The sequence below is a fragment of the Macaca mulatta genome, chromosome 9, assembly GCF_049350105.2.
Source record: "Macaca mulatta isolate MMU2019108-1 chromosome 9, T2T-MMU8v2.0, whole genome shotgun sequence".
NCBI lineage: Eukaryota > Metazoa > Chordata > Mammalia > Primates > Cercopithecidae > Macaca > Macaca mulatta.
Window position 1 is genome coordinate 128793261 of NC_133414.1, and position 25121 is coordinate 128818381.

Below are 25121 nucleotides of genomic sequence, written 5' to 3' on the forward strand. Positions count from 1 at the left end.
GCTCCACCCCCATTCTTCTTCTCACACCATAAGCCCCACCCTATCCCTCTTTCCACACGATAAGCTGTGCCCCTCATCCCTCTTCCCAAACTGTAAGCTCCACCCTCATCCTTCTTCCCACACCATAAGCTCTGCCCCTCATCCCTCTTCCCACACCGTAAGCTCTGCCCCCATCTCTCTACCCACACTACCCCTGAAATTGAGCAGGAACTCTTAGATGGGAAATCTTTATTTGGAAAATTAGATCCAGCAGTCCAGAGGGGTGAAGAGCCCTGTGTAAAATTCTACAACTCGAGGGCATCCGAGTGTGCCTGTGTGCAACTGACAATCCAACAGAACTGTCCTCCGCCCAGGACACTCTCACATCCTGAAGACACTCAGGCTGCCCCACGTCTGTGGAAAACAGCTTGGGCTGGCCCCCTCAGGGGAGGCCTTTCATCTGTCCCTCTCCAGCTGGGCTGGCCTCAGCTCCACAGCAAAAGCTTTGGCCTGTTTCCACAGGGGGTTCCCCACTGTACCAGGAAGAGGATGCAGGCAGGAAGCGAAGGTGAAGAGAACCCCACTCCCAACGGGAGGAAAAGGCAAGGTCACAGGTCCAGGCAGTGTCCGGGAGGCCCAGGACCACACTGCTTTGCTTCCACCAGCTCCTGTCCAGTGAGGGGCTGTGTCCCACCCACAAACTCCCATGGAGGTCACAGAAGAGAGCTGAGAAGGAGAGGTGAGAAGAGGCAGCAGACTCTGCACAAATTTAATCTCCCCAGGAGTCCCAGAGCTGCTGCGGACTCCGAGGAAAGGAGGAAATGCTAAAGCATCGCCCAGGCTCTCAAAAACCCACCTTTCTCTCTGGGCAGGAAGACCCAATGCCTGTAAGTGCAAGCTTTGTTTCTGCATTAACACTTGCAGCCACCCTCCACAGAAGCCTCCATCTGGCAGCCCTCAGCAAACCTATGGGTCTGTTTGCCTGGGATCACGCCAGGTCAACTGCAGCCGCAGACCACTCTGTCTGTCTTTGCTAATTCTGCCTTCGGAGAAGGTACCTCATGGTTACTACTCCCGCGTGAGCCCTCCCTCCACTGGGGCCCCTGATAAGCACTTAACATATTCTGTCTCCAGTCCTATACACCAAGCTTGTCCAACCCATGGTCCACAGGCCGGGACGACTTTAGATACAGCCCAACACAAACTTGTAAGCTTTCTTAAAACATGATGAGTTTTTTTTTTTGCAATTTTTTTTAGCTCATCAGCTATCATTAGTGTTAGTGTACTTAATGTGTGACCCAAGACATTCCTTCTTCTTCCAATGTGGCCCAGGGAAGCCAAAAGATTGGACACCCCTGTTACTAACAGTGCAGATACATGTAGCCTCTCCCGCAGGATGGTGGACTTTCTAATGGCAACGCTCAGTTCTTCTTGCCCCAGAGCACACAGTAGGTGTTCAGGAGGTAGCTGCCGAACGAATGGACCCCCCAGCCCTCCAGCCAGCCTTTTTTCTGCAGTTTCCTGGCCCTCATCCCTGCATTCCACAGACATGACCTGGGGATGGATTCTACATACAGGAAGTATCTGAACCAAGAGCATATGCTGCCCCATTTGACTCCGCCAAGAATTCGGGGCTGCAGGAGCACCATCGTGGTAGCTTTTTAGAGCCTTCCTCTGTGATCACGAGTTTCACTCAGGAGAAGCACGTGAGAAAACCACACTCCAGGGAGACTCAGGAGGGGAGCAGGTGGTGTTTACACCAACTACTCTGGCTCCTCCGCCTTGCAATCAGCCAGGAGAATCTGCCACTGTGTCCACAGCTGAGAAAAAAATGGCCAGATCAGTTAAGTGCTCTGCGGGTCTGTGGTCAGGCTACAAAAAGGCTACAGCTGCAGCAGTTCGGGGTGTTACGCTATTTTGTTTTCCTGATGACCATTTTTCACCACAGCTTGTTCAGAAAGGGAGGCAGAAGAAGCTGCGTCTCCATGTTAGATGAGATCATCGTACATATGGGAGCAGCATTTATTTAACAGGTTTCCGGAGCCTACTGGAGTTACACATTTTAGGCAAAATGCCCTTAGAAATAAACTGGACTATTTCCTATCCACAATCCCCTCAGCTTCAGAACAGTCTCCGCTTCTAAGTCTTTTCTAAAGGCCTCAGAAGAGGGATCAGCTGTTCTTCCTGTTACCGTCTTTTCACTGAATGCTCTTAAAGGGTGTAAAGATGGCTTGAGTCCGGGAATTACAAAAGATAAAGGTTTAACCCATCTTTTCAACAAGCACTCAACACAAGGTGAGTTTCTGGAGTTCCACGGAGGAAACTGCATCTGTGCACCCTCCCTGCAGCCTTTACGGGCAGTGAGCCATAGCCTGCCCCAGTGGAGGCCCCAGAACTCCAGACCTGCTCCTCACATCATCTCCCAGCTCTGCTTCCAGGCTGCTTTCTCCTCCACCTGACAGGTGGGAGGTTCAAGTTCAGCCCCCACCACTGCCCCACAAACCTGTGCTCAGGAGGCTTCTGATAAGCCTGGAAGGACGGGCTCCATTTTCCCCACGCAAGCAGAGTAGACGTGACCAGTTCTCCAACTGTCCTACTGGAGTAGCCACTCTACCTCATCCTTCCAGCTCTCCTGCCTGAAGTCGGGCCCATGGGATGGGATGCACTTTGGGTAGAAGGATCGGTAGGCAGCCACCGCCTTGCAGAAGGAGACAGATGTCCACCTGATTCAATACCTTTCACATACACGGGTGCCTGGTGGGTACTCGCAGAAGCTGCTAGGCTGAGAACTATGTTCTGTGCTCGGACACTGTATTAGTCGGGGTTCTCCAGAGAAACAGAACCAGTAGGCCAGTAGGGCATACAGACACACAGACAGACAGATAAATAATTATAAGGACTTGGCTTATGCAATTATAGAGGCTGAGAAGTTTCAAGATCGGCAGCCAACAAGCTGGAGACCCAGGAGAACCCACGGTATAGGCTGGCAGGCTCGAGACCCAGGAACAGTCAATGTTTGAGTCCAAAGGCAGGGAAAAAACAAACAAACAAACAATGACCCAGCTCAAAGGCAGTCATGCAGGAGGAACTCCCTCTTACTTGGGAAGGTCAGTCTTTTGCTCCATTCGGGCCTTCAACTGATTAGATGAGGCCCACCTTCCTCAAGGAGGGCCATCCACTTTGCTCAGTTTATTGATTTAAATGTTGAATTTTATCACAGGAACACTCAGAATGATGACTGACTAAATATCTGAGCATCCTACGGCCTAGTCAAGTTGGCATATAAAATTAATCATCATCTTTCTTATTCTGTATAATAATGGGGGATGGAGAGAGAGTAGAGAGATGTTCATTTTGCCCATAGAGTTGCAAATTTCATTTCTACTTTGTCCTAAGACTCTCCAGAAGACAGGTAAAGAGACTGCAGCAATGTCTGCAAAGCAACTGTGCTTCCCAGTACACCCCTCTCCCTAACCCACAAGTATGGAAGGTGTCAGTGAACCATTTGGCTGTGAGCAACCCAAGAGCTGGATCCCTGCCTTGGTTGGGTATAGAACCCAGTGCCCACCACAGTCCTGACATAGAGATAGGTCTGTTTAGGTCTGTTAGGTCTATACACTCTAGTATAGGTCTGTTTAATGAATAAATAAATGCATGAACAAAAAATTGAATGATCGCTGCCATCTTTAAATCCACTCAGTGGCTGTCAATGGAACACAAGTATCAAATCAGAACTGCAAAGGATCAAAAACGAAGCTGCAAAAACACTGTACCAAAGTCAGCCAGCCTCGAGGAAACAGCATGTCTCTAGACTTCTGAAAGCAAATTCCCCACATTCATAAACACAGCTCACATCTGTCCTCACCCAAGAGCTGCAGGCCCTTTTCTCTCCTGAGGCACCTATTTGATTCCACCAACCCCCAGGGACTTGGTGTCCTCCTCTGTGACTTCCCAGTGTAAGGGCCCCACGCCTCCTGTCCCACCTCTTGGAAGAGTCAGCCCAGGGCTCAAACTCCCCTGACAAATTTACCAGCCACTGCACCTCTCTTTTTTTTTTTTTTTTCAGGCTATAAATAAGAATGACCTTTTTGTGGGTCACACATTTGTTGCTGAAGTCTTCCTGTGGGCTGGGAAAAGAGTCAAAACCATGAATCTTGAATATTCTTCCTGGGAAAAACTCAGAACGCCGAGCAGCGTCTCTGCAGACAGCTGTGTCCTGATGCCCCATTTCCGGGCCCTGCCAGAAGGTTGACACTATGGAGGTTGTGCTCCGTGATGCCCAGGGCTTCTGTGAATGGCTAAACTGCATTTTTTTCTTCCGTTTTTAAAGAGCTTGCCTCTCTCTGGAGCTTCCACCCTCTTCCTTCATCCCTATAAAAACAGATCTATTTTTGGCAGGTATATACACTGAGCCAGATTCTCACGCTGCACGGAGGCAGGGGAGTGCACGGGAAGCAGCCTGGGGAAGGGGAGAGAGTGCAGGGAGGGGACTCCTCGCCCTTGACTGCATGCAAGTTGAACTGCATGCTACTTGGAGTCAAGCCTTCCGAGTGAGCGCTGAATACAGTTCATGATGCTGAGGTTCCCATGGCCATTAACTATGCTGGGGCTCCGGGTTGACTCTGAGGGTCACAAACAAAATCAGAGGTACGACTCCTGGGAAAGGTGGGCAGGATGCTTCCTGACAGGCATGACAGCGGACAGGCATGACAGCGGGGAGGGGACATCTAATGATTCTGGTGACTTGCCACACAACCCAGCCTCAGCTGAAGACTCAGAAAACTGACTCTCAACACACAGAGAGCTGACCCAGGCCCCAGGCATGGGTGTTCATACGCCCAGGGGCTTAAGTGCAACAGGAGCCAGCTCTGTCCTGTCCTGGGGACCATAACAATAGGTGAGCATGGCCTGCCATTCCTGCCTCGAAGCCAGACCCTCACGGCAGCCGCCCCCCAGTGCCCACAGGGATGGGGTGGCCACTGGCACTGAAGCATCTGTATCCCTGGCCAACAAGCGCCTGTGCCTGGTATGCCCCTTGGCCATGCCACTGCCCTCTGCAGGGGTCTGCCATCTCCAACACAGCCCCTGCTGAGTGAAGCGTGCAGGGAACAATCACACTTCCTTTCTGTGCTGCAGCAGACATGCAGTTTTCAGCCTCCACGCCAAGCTGAAATGCCTGATTCTCGGCCAATGGCCTTGGCTTGCTTGCTTTCTTATTCAAATATTCCTGTTTCCCAAGCCTTTCCCTTAAGATTCTCACTTCATTTCACCCACAGAGAAATGTCTCTGAGCCACAGCTTTGAAATCCTAGCCCTGGAGACTCCGCAGTAGAAACATGACCTGGAAATGTAGAAAGCCAGGAAGGAAACTGAACCCAGCTCTTGTTGTGGGACTGAGCCCCATTGCTCCCCCAGGAGGAAGCTGAGGAATGGGAAGGTTTCTTGTCTCCCAGCCCCCACCCTGCCTAGGAGAGCCTCCTTGCTGCCTCCCATGGAGGCCAGTGAATGTGGGAGGTACCTGGGCGGGGCTACAGTCACCACCCTGGGCATCTTGGGTCCTTCTCCTCCGTCTTCCACCCACCCTGACCCCACCCTCACCTGGTAGGCAGCTTGTCTCATGAACTGCTTGGCCGGCTGCTTCCAGATGGCAGGCACCGTGATGACCCATCTGACATCAGAGTTCTCGAACTCCGAACCCGCCTGGTCACTCAGCTCCTGAAGCCAAGGGAAAGAAATGCAACAGGTCAAGTGGCAGCTGGTCCCTGGGGCAGCCTCCTGTAGCTTCACTGAATCCAGGCTTCCCGCCAAAGCTCTTCAGGAGCCAGTTTCAGGGCCCCCCCCCCAAACTTATCAGCATCAGAGAGCAAAGATCTGTTTCCTGAATATTCAGCAAGCAGGGAGCTCTAGCCCCTTTCCCTCACTGAATGGGACCGTGGGCTGGAGAGAGGAGGATCAGAGGAAATCCCTTTGGCCACTTCCTAATCATGTGACTTTGGACAAGTGACAACCTCTCGGGCCTCAGTTTCCACATCTGTGCAGCGGGGATAATGCCTAGCTCCCAAGATTGTTGAGAGGATTGATGATTTATGGAGAGCTATAGTTACTGAGTGCTTAGCATGTATCTGCCACCTTATTAAGCACTTTGCATACCTTGTCTCTATTCATCCAGTGAAGAATCCTGTTAGAAAGGGATTCTCACTGTGCCCCTTTCCTACAAATGGGGATACTGAGACTTTGATATGCTCAGTACCTTTTTGACCACTGTACAGTTAGAAAGTAGCAGAGCCAAAATTGAGACTCAGAGTCTAGTCTATCATACTATGTAACGATAAATGAATGATAGTGTTGGTTGGTATCTTTGGGGAAGAGCTTGGTTTTTGGCTGTTGGTATTATGTTCTGCAATTGGTTGAGCCATGAGGGTTCTTGCTTGTAAGCATGTTTGCAAGGATGATTTGTGGGTGTACATAAATATGTGCTATGTACAGTTAAACACTTATAGTACTATATAATATTCATGTTGGCTAGCAGTAATATTCATGTTGGCTAGTAGTCTATCTTGACTCCGCAAAGGTCTGCGTTATGACATGTGGTCCCATAGCTAAACAGTGCCTGGTCCACAGTGATGCTTACCAGCTGGTGCCAGCTATCATCATTGTCATCTACCTTATGCAAGGCCAGCATTATCAGGGGAGTTTTCCCAACAGGAAGGGAAGGCTATGAATGATATGACCTCATCAAGAACCATGCGGCCCTTCACTTTTGGTTAAGGTTAAGCCACATCACTGAGGCCCTTGCTGATAAATGGGCTGAGCAGAAGCATCAGAGGTTTCCACCTGGTTCACACAGACAAAATATGTTGCTGGAGGACTTCTTAGACTCAGTATTCCCATCTGTGTTGGAGATCATAAAACTAACCCACAGCATTACTGGCAAGATTAAATGAAAACACATGAGGAATGTCTGGCCCAAAGACCTCTGATAAATGCTAGCTCTTTCCTTCCTTTCTTTTCCCCTTGCCACATTCACCAGACAAATGTGTAATCAAACCCAAACACACACCAAGGCACTTCTGTGTCTAAATCAGCTCTGGAGACAGAAGAAAGATTAATAGACTGATAGAAAAACAAACAAAAAGAATTCCTGACAGTGTCTCATTTTTCCTATTGTTTCAAACAGTTATCTTGGGTTTGGCTCGCCCTCTCTCTCTCCGAACTAACTTCCTCTTTGATCAGTAAGTGATTTTTTTTTTTGCCTTTACTTTTTCTAAAAATTTGTAATAAAAATGCTTCATGGTAAAAAATATACACACCATAAAATTCATCACCTTAACCATTTTTAAGTGCACAGTTCAGTAGTGTTAAGTACATTCAGTAAACTATTTTAAAACATCTTTCCAAAAACATCTCTGCTTTGGACCAATTTTTTATCATTATATTTTGTTTCCTTGCAGGTCTGCATTGGGTTTGAAAAAGCAGGTGAGGGTATGATGTGTGTCGGGAAGATTCTAAGCATGGTGCCCATTACCAGGCGGGCGATTTTAAACTCTTTAAAAGGGAAAGGGTCCAAAATACACACGATGGGCTTCCTTGAGCTGTCTGGAGAGTTTAGAGGAGCTGTCAGTTCCCCAGGGGGTAGGGAACAGCTTGGAAGGGAAAGGCGCCAGCATTCATTAATTGACTATCTCATGTGTCAAGCACTGTCACGGGCTTTCCTTCATGACCCACTGGGCGGCTTCATTTCTGTGACTCTCGGACATCCCACTTGAGTAGATATCCTGCCTTTGCTCATTCCGGCCAAGCAAGCCATAATCCCCTCCTCCGACTCCAGCCAGCCCCTGGCAAGGTCTAACTCCTCCTATACATCAAATAGCTTTTTATCCTGGAATTTATTCATGGCATGTTCCCTGCTGGGAGGAGCTACCTTTGAAAGAAAGGTGCCAGCAGGTTCCCTGGAGCCTCTCTGGCTGAGCTGAGGAGTTCACAACCACCCACCCACATGGCCACTTGACCTTCTGGGGCCGTTCCCTCCACCTCCTCCCTCCCCTCTGCGATGGGCTGCTCACTCCTTTCCTGCTGGCAAACTTGAAAGGCACCAACATCCTGGGCTTTCTGAGTCCTACATTTCCCCCGAGCCCCCATGGCTCCTCCTCCTAACTCAGGAGCCCCTGTGGGCTCTGTGCTCTGTGCTCCTTCGCCTGCCTCGGCACCCACAGACACATCCTCACGTGGCCTCCTGGGCCACCAAGTGCGGAGCGTGTCCCTCTGCAACCTTCGCTCTTCGGGCAGACCTGGGTCCACTTCGTTGCGCCCCTCCCCTTCTGCCCTTTTGCCGCCTGGAACAAAGGCGCTGACCCCTTCTCCAGTTCCAAGCAGGCTTCACGACGCTTGACGCTTGTCTCTGACTGTGGTCACCTTCCCGAACCAGTCCCTCCCTTCCCCCTCCCATGCCTCCTCCCCCGACCCCACAACGACCTTGCTGCCAGGCCCCTCCCTGCCCTTTGTCCCCTTACTGGTGGAATACTGTTTGCCCAGAACCCACTCCTTCCCAGCCTGCGGGCCCTCTTTCTTCTTGGTTGTCGCAGTCCTCCTCCTTGCTCCCCGAATGACCCTGTGGCTGTGTCTCAGAGCCTCCCTCTCTCCCTGAAAACAAACCTGCAGAATGAGAGGGCTGCCTCCACACCGCCCACCTCCACCCTGCAGGCTCTTGGGATTACTGGGGTCTCTCACTCTGTGCTGTGCTCTGAATGTGTCCCCCAAAACTCATGTGTTGGAAATGTACTCCCGGTGCAACTGTGTTGGGTGGGTGGTGGGGCCTAATGGGAGGTGTTTATGTCATGAGAGCTCCGGTCTCAGGAATGGATTTTTGCGCTATAAAAAGGGCTTGCGGCCAGGTGCGGTGGCTCATGCCTGTAATCCCAGCACTTTGGGTGGTCAAAGTGGGTGGATCACGAGGTCAGGAGTTCGAGACCAGCCTTGCCAATGTAGCGAAACCCCATCTCTACTAAAAATACAAAAATTAGCCAGGCATGGTGGCACCCGCCTGTAGTCCCAGCTACTTGGGAGGCTGAGGTAGGGGAATTGCTTGAACCTGGGAGGCAGAGGTTGTGGTGAGCCGAGATCACGCCACTGCACTCCAGCCTGAGCAACAGAGCAAGACTCCATTTAAAAAAAAAAAAAGGCTTGTGGGTTTCAGGAGTGTGTGAGCTCTTTCACTCTTCTGCCTTCTGCCATGTGAGGAACAATGTTCCTTCCCCACATCCACATCCCCTGGCAAGAGGATGCTGCATTCAAGGCTCCATCTTAGAAGCAGAGACTGGGCCCTCATCAGACACCAAACCCACCAGCACCTTGATCTTGCACTTCCCAGCCTCCAGACGATCAGAAATAAATTTCTGTTTTTCATAAATTCCCAGTTTGTGATATTCTGTCACAGTGGCACAAAAATAGACTAAGACACTTGACATGGTGTGGCTGTACGGTCCCCACCCAAATCTCACCTTGAACTGTAATAATCCCACGTGTCAAGGGGGGGGCCACATGGAGATAACTGAACCATGGGGGCGGTTTCCCCCATACTCTTCTTGCAGTAGTGAATAAGTCTCACGAGATCTGATGGTTTTATAAAGGGGAGTTCCCCCGCACAAGCTCTCTTGCCTGCTGCCATATAAGACATTCCTTTGTTCTTCCTTCACCTTCCACCATGATTGTGAGGCCTCCCCAGGCATGTAGAACTGTAAATCCATTAAACCTTTTCCTTTATAAATTACCCAGGCTCAAGTATGTCTTTATTAGCAGCATGCGAACAGTCTAATACAACACTCCACTACTATCTCGGTGGCTCTGTCACTCACTCCCCCATTAGAAATCCTTTGAGGACTTCCCATTAACCAAGAAGTTCCTTGGCTTGGCATCCGCAGCTCTGCATTATCTTGTCCTGAGCTCACAGCATCCTGGCTTTATCCCGCAGCCTTAGTCTCCTTCCACCCCAACTGCTTTCTTCCCACAGCTGTTTGTCTGCTGCTTTCTTCCTTCTGAGCTGAGCCTGTGCCATTCCACCAGCTTGAAATACCCACCCTTCCAGTTGCTGCCTGTCAACCACTCCCCACCCTGCCCCGAATCCACCTCCTACAGGGAGCCTTCCATGACGCTCCCCGCTGGACAGAATCTCTGCCTCCCCCAGCACCCACAGTTACCCCCTCACCACTGTGACCCTGACCACACACTCCTGTATACCGAGTTGATTTATACACTGCCATGCTTGTATAGGATTTCACACATTAAAGGCACTCAAAAAACAGGTACTTGAATAGATGAAAGTAATACCACGTTCTCACTTCCTCTGTCTCCCTCTGACCCTATTTCTAGAATTCACTGAATTTCCTTTAGTGGTCACACAATACCAAATGCTTCTGAAGTTCCCAAATCTTTTTGGGTAAAGCTCAAAACATCAGGGCTCTTTAATCATCGGATCCCCACCCACTGGTCTCCAGGCCTGTGGAAGGAGACACGAGTGGACAGCCATATTCCACTTCAAAATTAGATGCTTCTGGCATTTCAGGCCATCATGACCACAGACCTTTGTGGGGGTGACCCAAGGGGGCTCACGCTATTAGCTTCTTCCATGGGGTCTGGGGGGACGGAGGAGGAGGGGGAGGAAGGGCGGAAATAGCAGCCACCATACACCCAGTGCCTACTTATAGACCAAGCTCCAAGCGGGGTGCTGCATGCCCAGTCCCATTTGCTGTCAATCAGCCTGTGAGGTACAGTGATCCACTCCACTCTCCCGTTAGGAAAGTGGATCTTGGAAAGATTAAGTACCTTGACCAAAATGGTACAGCTGCTAAGTATGTTTCCTGCCTTTCTTTTTGTTTTACTGAGATATAATTTCCATACCACAAAATTCCCAGTTTTAAAGTGTGTAATTCAGTGGGCTTTAGTGTATTCACAAGGTTGCACAACCAACCCCATTACCTAATTTCATCACCCCCCAAAGAAACTCATATCCTTCGGCAGTCACTCCTATTCCCACTCCCCGCAGCCCCTGGCAGAAAAAGCCTCTGCTTTCTGTTTCTGTGAAGGTGCCTGTTCTGGACATTTCATACAAATGGAATCACACGGTATGTGGCTGTCCGTATCTGGCTTCTTTCACTTCACATGATGTTTTCAAGGTTTCTCCATGTGGTAGGATATAGCAGTAGCTCAGGCCTTGCTCTGGCTGAATAACATTCATTGTAAGATAGATCACATTTTGTTTCTCCAGTCATCAGTGGATGGGCATGTGGAGTTTTTCCGATTTTTGTCGTCGTGAATAATGCTGCTGTGCACGTTCATGTATACGTGTGTTTGTGTGGACAGCATGTGGACTGCTTCCACTTTTCGTAGTTATGAATAATGTTGCTATGCACATTCATGTACGTGTGTGTGTGAACATCTGCTTTCATTTCTCTTAGGTATCTATCCAGGAGTGGAGCTGCTGGGTCCTATGGTAACTCTGCGCTTTACTTTTTTAGGAATTGCCAAACTGTTTTCCAAAAAGGCCACACCATTTTACATTCCCACCAGCAGTGTGTGAGGGTTCATCCTGCTGTGTTGACTCCAAAGCCCACGCTCTCCCTCCAGGCTGTGCCTCCTACCCTGGCCAGCAGGTGCAGCAGCCCAAGACACGGAGCTGGCACGGGTGCCACCGCATAGCACACAGCTGGCTGGCCTCAACTATCAGTCCTACCTTCAGCGCCTGCTCCTTAAAGTACTGCAGGGCATAAGCAAAGATTTCAAGGGCTTTGACTTTCTTGCCATTTGCTGCCGTCAGGTCTGTATCCATGGTGAGGTCCTGGTAGGAGGAAGAGGAACAATAGTAAGAAGAGGACAAAGGAGAAACATGTCTTCTGGCTTTAGGGACTGCTCCAAGGGGACCTAGAGGATCCTGGTGAGCCACGTTTGTGTTCCCCCATGCTTAAAGAGGCAGACTAGGAGGGCGCATCCTCCAAAATGGGGGCTGGCAGCTGTGTCCCCTTACTATGTTGGGGACAGCTCTGGCTGTCCCCTCCAGGCCCTGCCTTCACTGCTCCCTCCTCTCCCTCTCTCTCCTGGATCCTCTGTGAGCAGAGGTTTCAGGGGCAACAGTAGAAGTCAGGAAGAGAGAACAGGCAGCAGGTGCCACTCCCCATGCAATTTCCATACTATTTCCACATTCGAACACACACGGTCACGCTCAGGATCCCCCCCCGATGGAGGCCTAATCGTACCAACCCACTGCCATCCATGATGCTAAACAGACGAAGCTTTCATTCCCCATTACGCTGCCAACTAAGTCACCAAAATAGAAGAGCTCCTATTTTAAGGCTTGCCCTGTCTAATCCGCCAGGAGCTCAGCATCACTGCCTTCCTTTCTCCACCAAAAGTGAAAGCAGCTGCTGAGTGTGGTCCTAGAGAGAGGATGCTCTGCAGAGACCAGATGCTGGTGGATGGAGGTCATTAAAAAATGATGAGAAAAGTCCCTGTGGGGTAGGGATGGGCAAGGAGTGAGAGCAAAAATCAGGAGGAAGCCCCCAGGTCTCCTGAACCAACAAGCTCATTACTGCCAGGAAAAAAAAAAATCACTGGGGCCTCCAGATTGATCCAGGCTGGGTAATTATGCTTTGCCCTGGGAGTGAAAACGGGCATTGAGTTACTAAGCCAGCCACGTGGAGCCCGTCTGTGGCATCCTGACCTAGCTGCACTTGCTCTCTCCTCCCAGGCAGCTGTCTTCTGCTCCTGGTGCCCAGCAAACATACCCCAGCTTCGGGGCAGCAGCTCCCAGGCTTGGAAAGGTGGCCAAGCGCCAGGAAGCCATGGCTCTGAATTGAAAAAAATCCCTGTGCTTCCTTCCACCTGCCATCCTGATACTCTGCATTGAATCCCATTAGGCGAAACAGGCACAGTTCATTTCTAGCAGAACTCGGTCTGCACCACAGAAAGACAACCACGCCGATGAGCACAGAGCCTTGAAAGGCAGGGTGCTGGCTGCTGAATTTACCACTTATGTTTGCTTTGTCATCTGCAAGTGCTCGGCAGACAAATGAAAGCAATTTGAATAGGAGCTTGTACTTGACTAGAACTTAATCTGCACCAGGCACGGCTCTAAGAGCTTTACGTATTTTGATTCCTTTAATCCCTACAATATCCCCATCAGGAAGGCACTGCCATTGTCTCCATTAGACAGAGAAGATAAAACAAGGCAGGGAGAAGTTAAGTAACTTGGATTACATTTCTCAAAGGTACCAGTGGCCAGATTTAAACCCAGGCCATCTGGCCCTAGAGTCTATGATCTTAAACATTATCATCATCCTGCCTTTCTCAGCACTGAAAGTGAAGGAAACTTTATGGAATAAAATGCTTAACTCAAAAAAGTTCCGTCCTATCCCTATCCTTTTCTACGAAGCTTCGGGGTGGCAGGGGGTGCCTATTTGATGTAGGTGTCTTACGGAACACTGGCTTGCTGGGAGCGGAGGCCACCACTCTGGGAGTTGGACCTCCCATTATTGGGCACTTTGATGTCCTGAGCTCCCCTCCCCACATAGAGAACTGGATGTACCAGTTGCTCCTGGTTGTTACATCCAAACTGGTTAGTTAAGAGCTACTGCCCTGAGCTCCCCACGTGTCCCTAGCCCCCAGGTGGATCCTTCCTGATATGCGGATCTTTCAATAATCTAGAAACTAAAGGGGGAGCTCCTGGCATGGCAGGAGGCCCCCAGCACCCCACTCCTCTGGTATAACCAGGGTCTACTCTGATAGGTCCATTTCTAAGACAAATGAGTTGTTAAATATTCAGAATGTCTCCCCGTCCACATGCACATTGGAAAGCATCGCATATTCCACAACAGCACTGTGTGCTCCAGGTTGTGTCTAAAATCAAGGTAAATGGACACTGATTTCTGCTTGGGAGAGACTGGAGGGCCCCCTGGGTTGCATCCCTTCCCCACCCCAAGGCTGGAGGAGCCTGGGCCCTCCATTGCGGGAGACCTGGGGCCAGGGCAGAGGCTCGCTCACCCCAGTGGTGTGCAGTTTCATCTTGAACTTCTCCAGGTACAGCCACTGCTTGGCCTCATTGGGATCCAGGTCGTGGTAAAAGTCCCTGGCGGCATACCCGAAGCTGTGGAACTTCCTCTCGGGAGTCAGCAAGATGGTGGTTGGCGTCTTCTGATTGGACACACCAGGATCACCTCCCTCCCATCGCCTGCCACCAACGGAAGCAGAAGTTATGGGGCCTTCTTTCAAAATCCCAGTTCAGGCAGCACAGATTTGAACACCTACTGTATGCATGAGTGTCAGTGATGTGGGTGCCCAGACGCACTCTGGTTCAGCTGGATGCGCAGCTACTAGAGACACAACTTCAGTTAAAAAGGAGATGAACTGGGCAAGTGCAAAGTTCTTGCTCAGTAACAAGCTCTGCCTTAATCTTTCACTCCGTGTTTACTGAGCATCTACTCTAAGCATCTACCTGTGTACCAGGTGCTGGCATGAAACTTTTATGTTTGTGTCTTCAAATAATTCACAATTTACTAGGCACTGTGTTTTCAATTTGCATATACTGCTAGCTTGAATCCTCTTTGAAACACGGTAGGTATAAACAAATGCATAATTACCTGCCTTATGAGATGCAAATAAGGGGCCCAAGGTGCCAGCTGGTGGGGCAGAGGCAAGAATCCAGGATTGGGGGGAGAACTGAGGAAGAGACAGACAACTGGATCTCAAAGGAGGGAAGGATGCTCCAGGCTGCTCAGAGGTGGGCCAGCCGGGGCATTCGTGGGGAACGTGAAGTGATTGCGTTGGTTGGAGAGAGTGTGTGGGTGGGAAGAGTGACTGTGAAAATGGGAAGCGTGAGAAACACGATTGGGAAAGCGGCTGGAATCAGGCTGAGGAGAACCCTGGGGACTTAGACATTTACTCTGTGAACAACGGGAAGCCACTAAAGCTCTTAGAGCAGGGGCATGACAGAATCAGAGGTGCTGTTCATAAGGGCAAACTGGGCTAAATGGAGGGGAAGGGAAACCAGGAGGCTCAGACCTATCCTGGAGCAGAGGTGAAAGAACCATAGAAACAGAGATCTCAGCACTCTGGGGAACTGAGGTGGGAGATCACATGAGCTATGACAGTATCACTGCACTCCAGCCTGGGCAACATAGCAAGACCCCATTTCTAAAAAGAAATGAGAGAGAGAGAGAGAGGTTGCAGTGAGAGCAAGGGAAGGGTGAAGGGGAAGACAGGAAACTCAATGCATTTGCTCACCATTCGAGCCACTGCAGAGAGGCCAGGGCCACCAAGAGGCCAAGCTGTTCCCTGCCCAACCAGGTCCTGGCTCCTGGCCTGCCGCTGGACACATGACCCCATGCACAGCCCGTGCACCCTCAGGTGGAGATGCAGTGCAGGAGGGAAAATGAGCCACTTTCCTCCCCCACTGGGGAGGTGGCCACGCTCCCAGCTGAGCCCGGACCTGCTCCCGACCCCACGTCATTAAGCATCAGTAGGACCATGTCAGTCCAGATGGAGCTCTGGCCTCCACTGAAATTTGCCACTCAAATGGGTCTGGAATCATCCCTGACCAATTTCCTTGTCAAGCTCCGTCAGGATGCTGCTCCTACCCGAGGAGCCAAAGTCCCCGAGGTGACCGCACTGAGAAACAGGGATGGTCCCGATGCCAGGCAGCTGCTCCACACACTGCCCTTCACAAATGGAACTGTCATTAATATTAACAGTGGCATTGTCAGCAGAGAATGACCCCATGAGCTTTTTCCCTTCAAATTTGTATTCCTTCCTTCCTACTTAGTACCAAAAAAAAGTTAACTTTCTCACTTATAACATGTCGTATTAGCATGATTATGCTAATATGATTGAAATAAAATTCAGGGAGACCCAACCAACCTCCCTCCAAAATCTCTCCCATGACTAAGGTATCACCCCTAGAGGCCCTGAACTATGGTGGTGCTTCGTTAAGTACCACTCCCCAAGCAAGTTCAAAGTTATTTCCATTCCTTCTTTTCTGTTTTCACTGCATGACTATTCTGTGGAAATAACATTTCTTAGAACAACTACACATAGAAGCTGATAAAAACTGATTCTAGCCTTTAATGGCGTATTCTTCTCCACTGGGATTTTTCATCTTGGGGGTCAGTGGCGGCAGCACAGACCCTCACAGCATCTATCTGGCTAAATGGAGATTCCTGGTGACAACTGAACATCAAGGGCAATGCTGTCATCAGAGTTGGCTATAGAACCAGCTTTTCATCATTTCCTGATGACATGACACCCAAGAGTCTCTGTACCCTCTTAGGACAACAGCTTCAGCCTGAGCCACATCTGGTTTTCAAGAGGAAGGATGAGACTTAAACCAAGATTGGGGTGGGAGTCACTTTTATTATGAGTTGTGCTTTCCACAGCCCTTTATAAAAATTCCTAAAATACAAACAGCTGGGTGTGGTGGTATGCACCTGTAGTCCCAGCCACTTGGGAGGCCAAGGCAGGAGGATCGCTTGAGCCCAGCAGTTTGAGGCTCCAGAGAGCCATGATCACACCACGGCGTTCCAGCCTGGGCAAAAGAGCAAGAACCTGTCTCTTAAAAAAAAATAGTAACAACAACAACAAAACTAAAAAATCTTAATCTAGGAGCAATACTAAATTCCACAATTACTCAGTTGAAGGAACTGCAAGCCAATTACAATGTATCTTCAGAGTCATCCCTTGGAATTGAAAAATTGGGGTGATAAATCCTGGGCTTCCAAAGATTTGAGGGGTTGCGCCCTGCAAGAAGATTTGAGGGGTTGCACCCTGCAAGAAGGTCATGGGTCAAGCCTGGGATCCCTGGGGGCCTGCAGGGTGCTGGATGTGTGGGGAAGGGAAGGGGGCATCCCGGCACAGAGTGCATCCCAGGAGACCCAGGGCAACTTTGCCTATGGGGCCACTTGGCTGATATTCGCCTCATGCTGCTTTCTCTCCAGCAGGTGCTTTCTGCCTCTGGCTACCAACACCCCAACACTTCTCTTCACTTGAAACGACCAGCACCTTACCTGTTTTCATTTTACTACACGTTAAGCACTTAATAGACAATCTCATTTCATTTGCCCACACACCTTGTAAGGGAGGTATTGTCAGGATCCCCATTTCACAGATGAGGAAACTGGGGTTTACCAGGTTCAGCAATTGCCTAAAGTCACACAGTAAGTGGCCAAGCTGGCACCTGGATCCCTCCATCACAGACACCACAGGTCTGCACCTTTCACCCAGGTCACAAGCTGAATTCACCCGGGCCAGGCTTCAAACATATTGCCCAGGCCCCTCCCCAGACCAACTAAATCAGAATCAAACCAGGAGCCTAGAGCCCAGAGATCAGAAATGGCTTGTCCCAAGCGGCATGGTGAGCTTGAGCCGAGCTGGAACAGAATCCAGGGCCCTCTTCCTAAGTGCCAATCACTGGCTCATTGCCTGGAGTCTCCACAGGTGCAGTGGTTGGCACCAGCCACGTGGCCCTCCCACCCACAGCACTCACCTCATCACATGGATGCATTCCGGCTCCTTGGTGAAGCTGTAGGCATAGCCACTGGATGTGGTCCCAAAGTCGATGGCCACCACCACAAGAAATGCCTGCTGTTCTGAGACGTTGGAGTCAGTGTCGTTCTGCAGATATACAGTGAGGCATGGGGGGTGTGGAGGGGTGGGCCTGGCTTTCAGGAAGACACCCCTGGGGAGTTTCACCTTGCCTAGCTGTGAACCCCCTGCAGACAGAAGGACATTCGATATTCCAGCTCAAGTCTACCACCTGGAGAGCCCTGGGGAGAGGCAGCCCACCCTGGGCCCCCGCCTGAGTGGCTCGGGGAGAAGTGGGGGCACCCCTGAGACGAGGGCCAGGCTGACTGGACAAAGCCTGCAGCTCGCCCACTCCTCTCTATCGACCGTGCGTGCACACGGCTGATTACAGAAATTCTATCAACAGGGCTGCTTGCCCCGTAGTTCCTGAGCAGATACAATCTTCTTCCAAGCCCCGCTGCCTTCCGCAAGACCCTGTGCAGACCTCTGGCCACTGCCAGGAGCATTTCGCTAGCTGTGCCCTCCGTACACCCAGGTGACTGCTCTATCTGTGCTGGCATTTCATGCATGTGAGCAGGGCTGGGCATCCCAGGACCATGCCCGATCCCACCAGGCCAGCCACATGCCCTACTGTGGCTGCCAGGGCCCAGGGCCTCGCCTTATCTAAGTCATCTTGGTCAGGCCATTTCAGGTTTCCAAGCTTTTCTCTTTTTTTTAAGCATTTTACACTTTTTTTTTTTTTTAACTCCCACAGAACTCCAAATTATACCACCAACAAATGTTGGAGGGGAGGGGTAAGGATGCCACCTGCCTGGGCTCTCCTCACACTGCTCCCCTCCCCCACAGCCCTGAAGCTCTTACAGGACAACTTCAGGGTGCAAAGCTTGAAAACCATAGAACCTGGCCCTAGGGAACCAATCCTCCCAGTTGGCCCAGGGCTGAAGGAGTTCCCAGGGTGCAGGACTTGCAGTGTAAAGGCCAGACAGTTCCAGGCAACCAGGACAGGCTGGCACCCCTACCTAGCGGTGACTCCGCAGTTCTCGGGTCTTCTTTGTGCACCTGCACAGCTCACGCAAAGCTGCCCTGTCTTCCGGGCACTCACTCGGGTTGGCTGCCTGTGCATCTATGTGCACACCTCTCTTAACAGCTGTCCCCTAACATCCATCTTTCCTCATACAGGGCAGGGTGGGAGCAACGGCCCCCCTCAATGCATATGAAGCCCTGCTCAGGGCTTCTCTACCGGGCAAGCTGTTGCAGAAGCGAATATACTGCCAGGGGCTTTTGGACACTGCAGACAACCGCAGTCAACAGAGCCCATATATTTCACCGATTCACTAGCCAGAGTCAGCGGCTTCCTTTCAAGAGGACGCCTCACAGGCTCTGACCCTGAATCTTTAAAGGGCTGCTCCCATCTCACCTACTTCTGTGACCCACCCGGGCCCCTGCTCCAGAAGCACTAGCCACAGCACAGAAAGCCTTCCCAGGCCCGGAGTCAGGGAAGGGGCTTGGCAGGGCTCCTGTGGCCAGGACCAGGTCAATTTAACCTCTAACCAGTGAATGTGAGAGGCTGTCCAACAGCCTGAACTGTGAGATCAGACCCAGAATGCAAAGAAAGTCAGTATGCACATGCACGCGTGCGCGCGCACACACACACACACACACACACAATTTCTTACCACAATATGGGAGGGGGACAGAGGCGTTATTCCTGTGTCCCCAAGACTCCGGGCTGGAGATGAATATGCAGATGTGGGAGCCGTTTCTGAAAGGAAAAACAAAATCACCTCCTTATAAGTGGCATGGGCTGACCCAGGGGGAAGAAATGAGGGCTACATGGCCTTACTCCTCCAGGCACTGCGGCCTCTGCAAAGCCAGCTCACGAAATGGGCAAGGCCCAGTCCCAGCCAGAAAGGCAGGATCATCCGTCGCAGCACCCCTTTGCATTTGGTATTTAGAACTTGACCAAATGAGATGTTCCTTTCCTCCCAGTCGCCACCAGGCCTCTCACTCTGTGCCACTCAACCCAGCTTAGTTGGAGATGCCGGTCAGTGCCTGAAAGCCCCAGCTCCTGGCTGTCTTGTCTGTGGGGCCAGAGGCTAGGCTCCATGATGGACTCGCAGGACCTGTAGCCACCTGAAATTATGTCAAATTTTTGTGTGCATTTTATTGGAAGAGTATCTATAGCTCTCGGGTTCCCAAAGGGGTGAGGGGTACCTCCCCCGCAAGGAAGACCAACCCCTAACCTAGGAATGTTGGATGTGATGAAGCTTCAGAAAGAGCGTCCTTGCCTAGCAGATGTCCCAGCTCCTCCCTCCCGCTGCCAGGGCATGTGAATTCATCTCTCTTCAGTGATACTGAAGGTTTGGGACCTTTTTCAATCATAAAAACCACAGCAAAAAGGCAGACAGATCAGCATTTCTAGCCCCTGCAGATGGGACGCAATAGCCATGAGGTCAAACAGGCAAAGGGCCAGCAGCTATGCAGCAGGAACACCATTTTGTCTGTTCCCCTGCACTCGCCATCATTCAGGCCTAGCATTATTCTGAAGTCTTCCCAGAGGCCAGTGGCTCTGCCCCAGGAATGGGCCCCTCCGGGAGAAAACACACTCTCCCTGGCCAGCATTGGAACGCGCTGCTGTGCCCTCCCTGCCTGCTGCCTAGGGCTGGCAGTGCACAGAGAAGCTGAGTGAGGATTGTGTGCTCCCACCACAGAGACGAAGGCCGGGCACTGGGCACCCGCAGCGACCCAGCACCACCCTCGGTGCTCTGCACATCCTGCTCCATTTAGTACATACGTCCTGAAACCTGCTAGGAAGAAATGGGTAATTTTCCAAGGCAATACTTGTGGTCAAGGAAACCAGAAGGTTTGAGGTGCCTGAGAAGAGCCTGTCTGCTTCTAGGGGAGCAGGTGGAATGGTTCCATCTGCCTCTTCTGCTAAATCACTTTGGGTTAATCCCAGGCTCTTGCTGATTTCTTTTTCTACTTGATGAGAACTCAGGCAGCATCATTACAGTGGGTACCAGACAGGCTGTAGGAATGAAATGAATCATGCAAGAGGGAATGTGAAGCCTCAAATCTGCACAGCCACCTCCCACTCTCTGCAACCTCACAGCCTCTCTCCTCCTGATGAGGCTCAATTCCTATCTTGGGGAGAGAGAGGCACAGTCCAGTAATTACAGAGGCAAAATCCAACTTGCTGGGTAAAGGACTTGAATAGACATTTCTCCAAAGAAAATACACAAAAGATACATCAACAAGTATATGAAAAGATGTTCAGCATCATTAGTCTATAGAGAAATGCAAATCAAAACCAGTGAGATATGGCTTCACACTGACTAAGATGTCTATAGTTTTTTAAGAAAGGAAAATAACAAGTGTGTCAAGGATGTGAAGAAATTGGAATCCTTGTGCATTGCTATTGGGAATGTAAAACGGGACAACTGCTGTGGGAAAGAGTCTGGCAGTTCCTCAAAAAGTCAAGTACAGAATTACCATATGACCAGCAATTCCATTCCTAGGTATCTACCCAAAAAACTGAAAACAGGGACTCAAGGAGATACTTTTATGCAAATGTTCATGCAGTATTATTCACAATAACAGAAAGGTGGAAACACTTCAAGTGTCCAACAACAGATAAAGGGACAGGCTGGGTGCAGTAGCTCACGCCTCCCAGCACTTTGGGAGGGCAAGGTGGGCAGATCACTTGAGGTCAGGAGCTCAAGACCAGCCTGGCCAACATGGTGAAACTCCATCTCTATTTAAAAATACAAAAATTAGCCAGGCGTGGTGGCATGTGCCTGTAGTCCCAGCTACTTGGAAGGCTGAGACAGAAGAATCACTTGAACCCAGAAGGCAGAGGTTGCAGTGAGTTGAGACTGTGCCACTGTACTCCAGCCTGGTGACACAGCAAGACTCCATCTCAAAAAAAAAAAAAACAAAAAAGATGAAGGGATAAACAAAATGTGGTATATCCATACAATGGAATAGTATTTCATTGTAAAAAGGAAGGACATTCTTATACATGCTACAACATGCGTGAACCTAGAAAATATGCTAAGTAAAACACATGGATGCAAAAGGACAAATACTGTATCATTCCACTTATAGGAAATCTCCAGAATAGGTAAATCCATAGAGACAGAAAGTAGATTAGAGGTGACCAGGGGGTGGGAGGGAGGGAGAAATGGAGAGTTCTTGCTTAATGAGTACAGAATTTCTCTTTGGGGTAATAAAAAGTTTTGGAAATAGTGGTGATGGTTGCACAACACTGTGAATATAATTCATGCCACTGAATGGTACACTTAAAATGGCTTAAATGGCAAATTTTATATTATACATACTTTTTTTAAAAACTTTATTGAAAAGTTTAAATCAACTTGCTCATCTGGGAAGGGAAGCTATTTCTGATTTCTATTAGCATCCACGACTAACAGAATTGCTATTAGCCGTGGGCGCTAATTGCTCTTGAAAAGAGAATGGAGAAGTCAGCTCCGTTTCTAGACCAGCCCGCTGAACTCCACCATCTTTGCTAATCTCCTAGCACAAGGGAACCCCTTCCATGAATGCAGGGGGATCTCTGCCTCCCCACTAGGGGTTCCAGCCAGATGGTCCTTCCACCTGTTGGTGAGAGGTCCTTCCTGCCCACAGCCCTTGGGCAGCCTGCAGAGAAATGCCATCAGCACCAGGAGCCACCCTCTCCACCTGCTACCTGGAAGGCCTGCGGCCGTGTGTCCACATTTGCACAGACGGTCCTGAAAGAAACCAAATGTCTAATTGCCCAGAAAATCTGGTGTTGGCAATTAGCAAACAAGCTATTATCTGCAGACAAACCATCCACCCTGCTGCTGCTTGGTTCTAATTATCCCATCACTCAGCCCTTCTCAGAGCCCTGGTCTTCTCACTGATTTGCAAAACAGCCAAGGTTGGGCCACACATGGAACACATTGGGTCCCCAGGGGACTCTAGGATACTTTTGAGGCCAAAAGGCAAAGATTTTTTGGTTCTCCTGTACCTCCCCCCAACCCCCACGGCAACTGGGCCAGTATTAAACAAATCATTTGACTTGCTGATCACCCAGCCAGGCCTAGAGGCAGCTGAACTTCATGAACTTTTTCCATCAGAAGTTAAAATTCAGCTACACTGTGCAATGACTGAAAACTGATCTGCACAGAAGGTACGGAGGAGTAACCCACATCTGTATATCTGTGTCTTCCAAATCAAAGATAATTCACCAGCGAATGTCCATCAGCACAGCCCAGAAATACACACAGCCAGTAGAGACACGCTGCTATTTCTCTACTTCACTACTTAGGATGTCAAAGTGGTGCTCAAAACTTCTCAGGGGAAAAACAATGGAAAAGCCTGTCTTACCCCCTGAGGAGAATGGGGAGTTTAATTCTGATGTGTCCCAACAAGGCTTGAGATCTTTCATTCAGTAGGTAAATGATTAGAAATAAAATACAAAGGGTCAACAGAATATTATCTATTAATCTATGCATATCAGACAGATGAAAGCTAACGGACAACAGGAGAGAACTGATGTATGTAATGCCCTATACATACCAAGGGTAGGCTGTGTGTCCTGGCTATCAGTTATGCAGAGGCCATTATCCACAGTAAGGAATCCCAAATGCCATTAAGTGTGGCCCTGCCTCCGCTGCTTCTATAAAGCTGATACAACAACATCTCCCTTGGGACCACTCTCACCCAGGGAATAGTCCAGTTCGGTCCCCACGGGTTGACTCGGACACACTAGGAACAGAAGAGAAAGGCTAAGTCAACACCTCGACACAAACAGAGTTTCTTAGAGTCGAGGCTTAGAAGAAAGAAAGGAAGCTGAAGAAAAGAAAATCCAGACCCTTCTGTGGAGGTAGAGAAGGAAGACTGCTAAAAGACAGGTTAAAGAAAAACGCTCTATCAAGAAATGTGATCAAGGGCAGAGCTAAAGGAGCTAGGAGTTTTAAGAAATACCTACTGCACTGTTCCAAGTAGATTAAATAAAGGCCTACTCAAAGCATCTTCCACTTCGAGCACTAAGTTACTCTGAAATCCCATAATACAGAAAGATTCGATGTTTTCACATCAATGAATCAGAGAAACACTGACTTTTTTTTTTTTTTTTTGACGGAGTCTCGCTGTGTTGCCCAGGCTGGAGGGCAGGAAGGCGACCTCAGCTCACTGCAAGCTCCGCCTCCCAGGTTCCACTATTCCCCTGCCTCAGCCTCCTGAGCAGCTGGGACTACAGGCACCTGCCAACACAGCCGGCTAATTTTATTTATTTATTTATTTATTTATTTATTTATTTATTTAATTTTTAGTAGAGATGGGGTTTCACCATGTTAGCCAGGATGGTCTCGATCTCCTGACCTTGTGATCCGCCCACCTTGGCCTCCCAAAGTGCTGGGATTACAGGCGTGAGCCACCATGCCTGGCTATCACTGACCCTTTCAGGAGTGCAAACTACCAGCCACAAAACCATAGTTAAGCGAAGGGGGAAGAGATCTTTCTGCGGAACAGGCCTTTCTGGAAAACAAACAGAAGAGCTTTCTGGGGAACAAACAAAAATTAATTATCATGTCTCCTTTGCTATTAGTTATGTATTAGATAATTTAACATCACTTCAGTCTTGTAGAGCTAGTGTGCAGACGATCTTTTTTAACTTTAGTGAACATAAAACTAAGGTGATGAGGGTGGTTATAGATTCACTCATAAACCTGGAACATGCCACCCCAACACATTAAACGATTTTTGCCAAAAAGAGGGATATATAAAGAAATGAAAATATTTTTGCAGCAATGTAGAGGAAAAATAAACAAAAGTATCAAATCCTGGCCAACAACTCTCCTGCCCCAGGATTTCTTACAACCCTAAACCAGGCAATTGAGGAGGAACTAGTTTAGCTTGTTAGGTTAATCCTCATCGCTGGTCTTAATGGCATAAGGATTAAAATGCAGGCTTCATCTGGGTTCCCGCTGTAAAATGCAACACATATAAAATTCAGACACATTTTTATGTGCTCCCAGCTCTAATGGCTTTAATCAAAGCAGATGTTCTTAAAATAAAAAATAGTCTTGATAAGAGAACCTCAAAGAGAGCCATAATTCATGAACGTGCTTGCTGTTCTCCTCTGCCAAAGACATTAGTCAGCAAATGGCCGTGAGCAGAATCGTAGACTCTCTGAGATACATAAGATCAATTCTGCTCCATAAATACAACATGTTTAAAGATGAAGACAGAACCATAGGGCTGACTTTATTCTACAAGGTTCCAGGCTCCGAGGAAATGTGACAGGTGGTCTCAACAATAGTGACATGCTAGTTTCTCCAAACAGTCCTCCTTGTTAGCTTTCGGATTTATGTATCTATCAAATAAATGCCCAATTTCAAAAGGAGTTTTAAGGTGTGGTACTTATGATTTTTAAAAATACAACATATATATATGTATTTTTTCATTTCTTTTTCCCTGCTGGCTGTCAGATGACAGGCCTTTGCCGACGATTGCCTCAAATCAGGCTATTTGAAACAGAGCTCTCTCTCATTCTCTCCTTATAAGCCTGCCTGCAGTGTCATCTTTGAACACTGACCA

General features: G+C 49.4%; 1 protein-coding gene across 8 annotated transcripts in view; it reads right to left on the reverse strand.

The window, feature by feature from the left end:
• The window catches only part of HSPA12A (heat shock protein family A (Hsp70) member 12A), a 182129-nt gene that overhangs the window by 17696 nt on the left and 139312 nt on the right, over window positions 1-25121 (reverse strand). For all 8 annotated transcript variants that reach the window (XM_077947608.1, XM_077947609.1, XM_015148266.3 and 5 more), the window contains 5 exons: window positions 19214-19299; window positions 17500-17627; window positions 14007-14193; window positions 11704-11808; window positions 5577-5693 (listed from right to left, as the gene is read on the reverse strand). In XM_077947608.1, the coding sequence (XP_077803734.1) occupies window positions 5577-5693; window positions 11704-11808; window positions 14007-14193; window positions 17500-17627; window positions 19214-19299 (623 nt within the window). The remainder of the gene's footprint in view (window positions 1-5576; window positions 5694-11703; window positions 11809-14006; window positions 14194-17499; window positions 17628-19213; window positions 19300-25121) is intronic.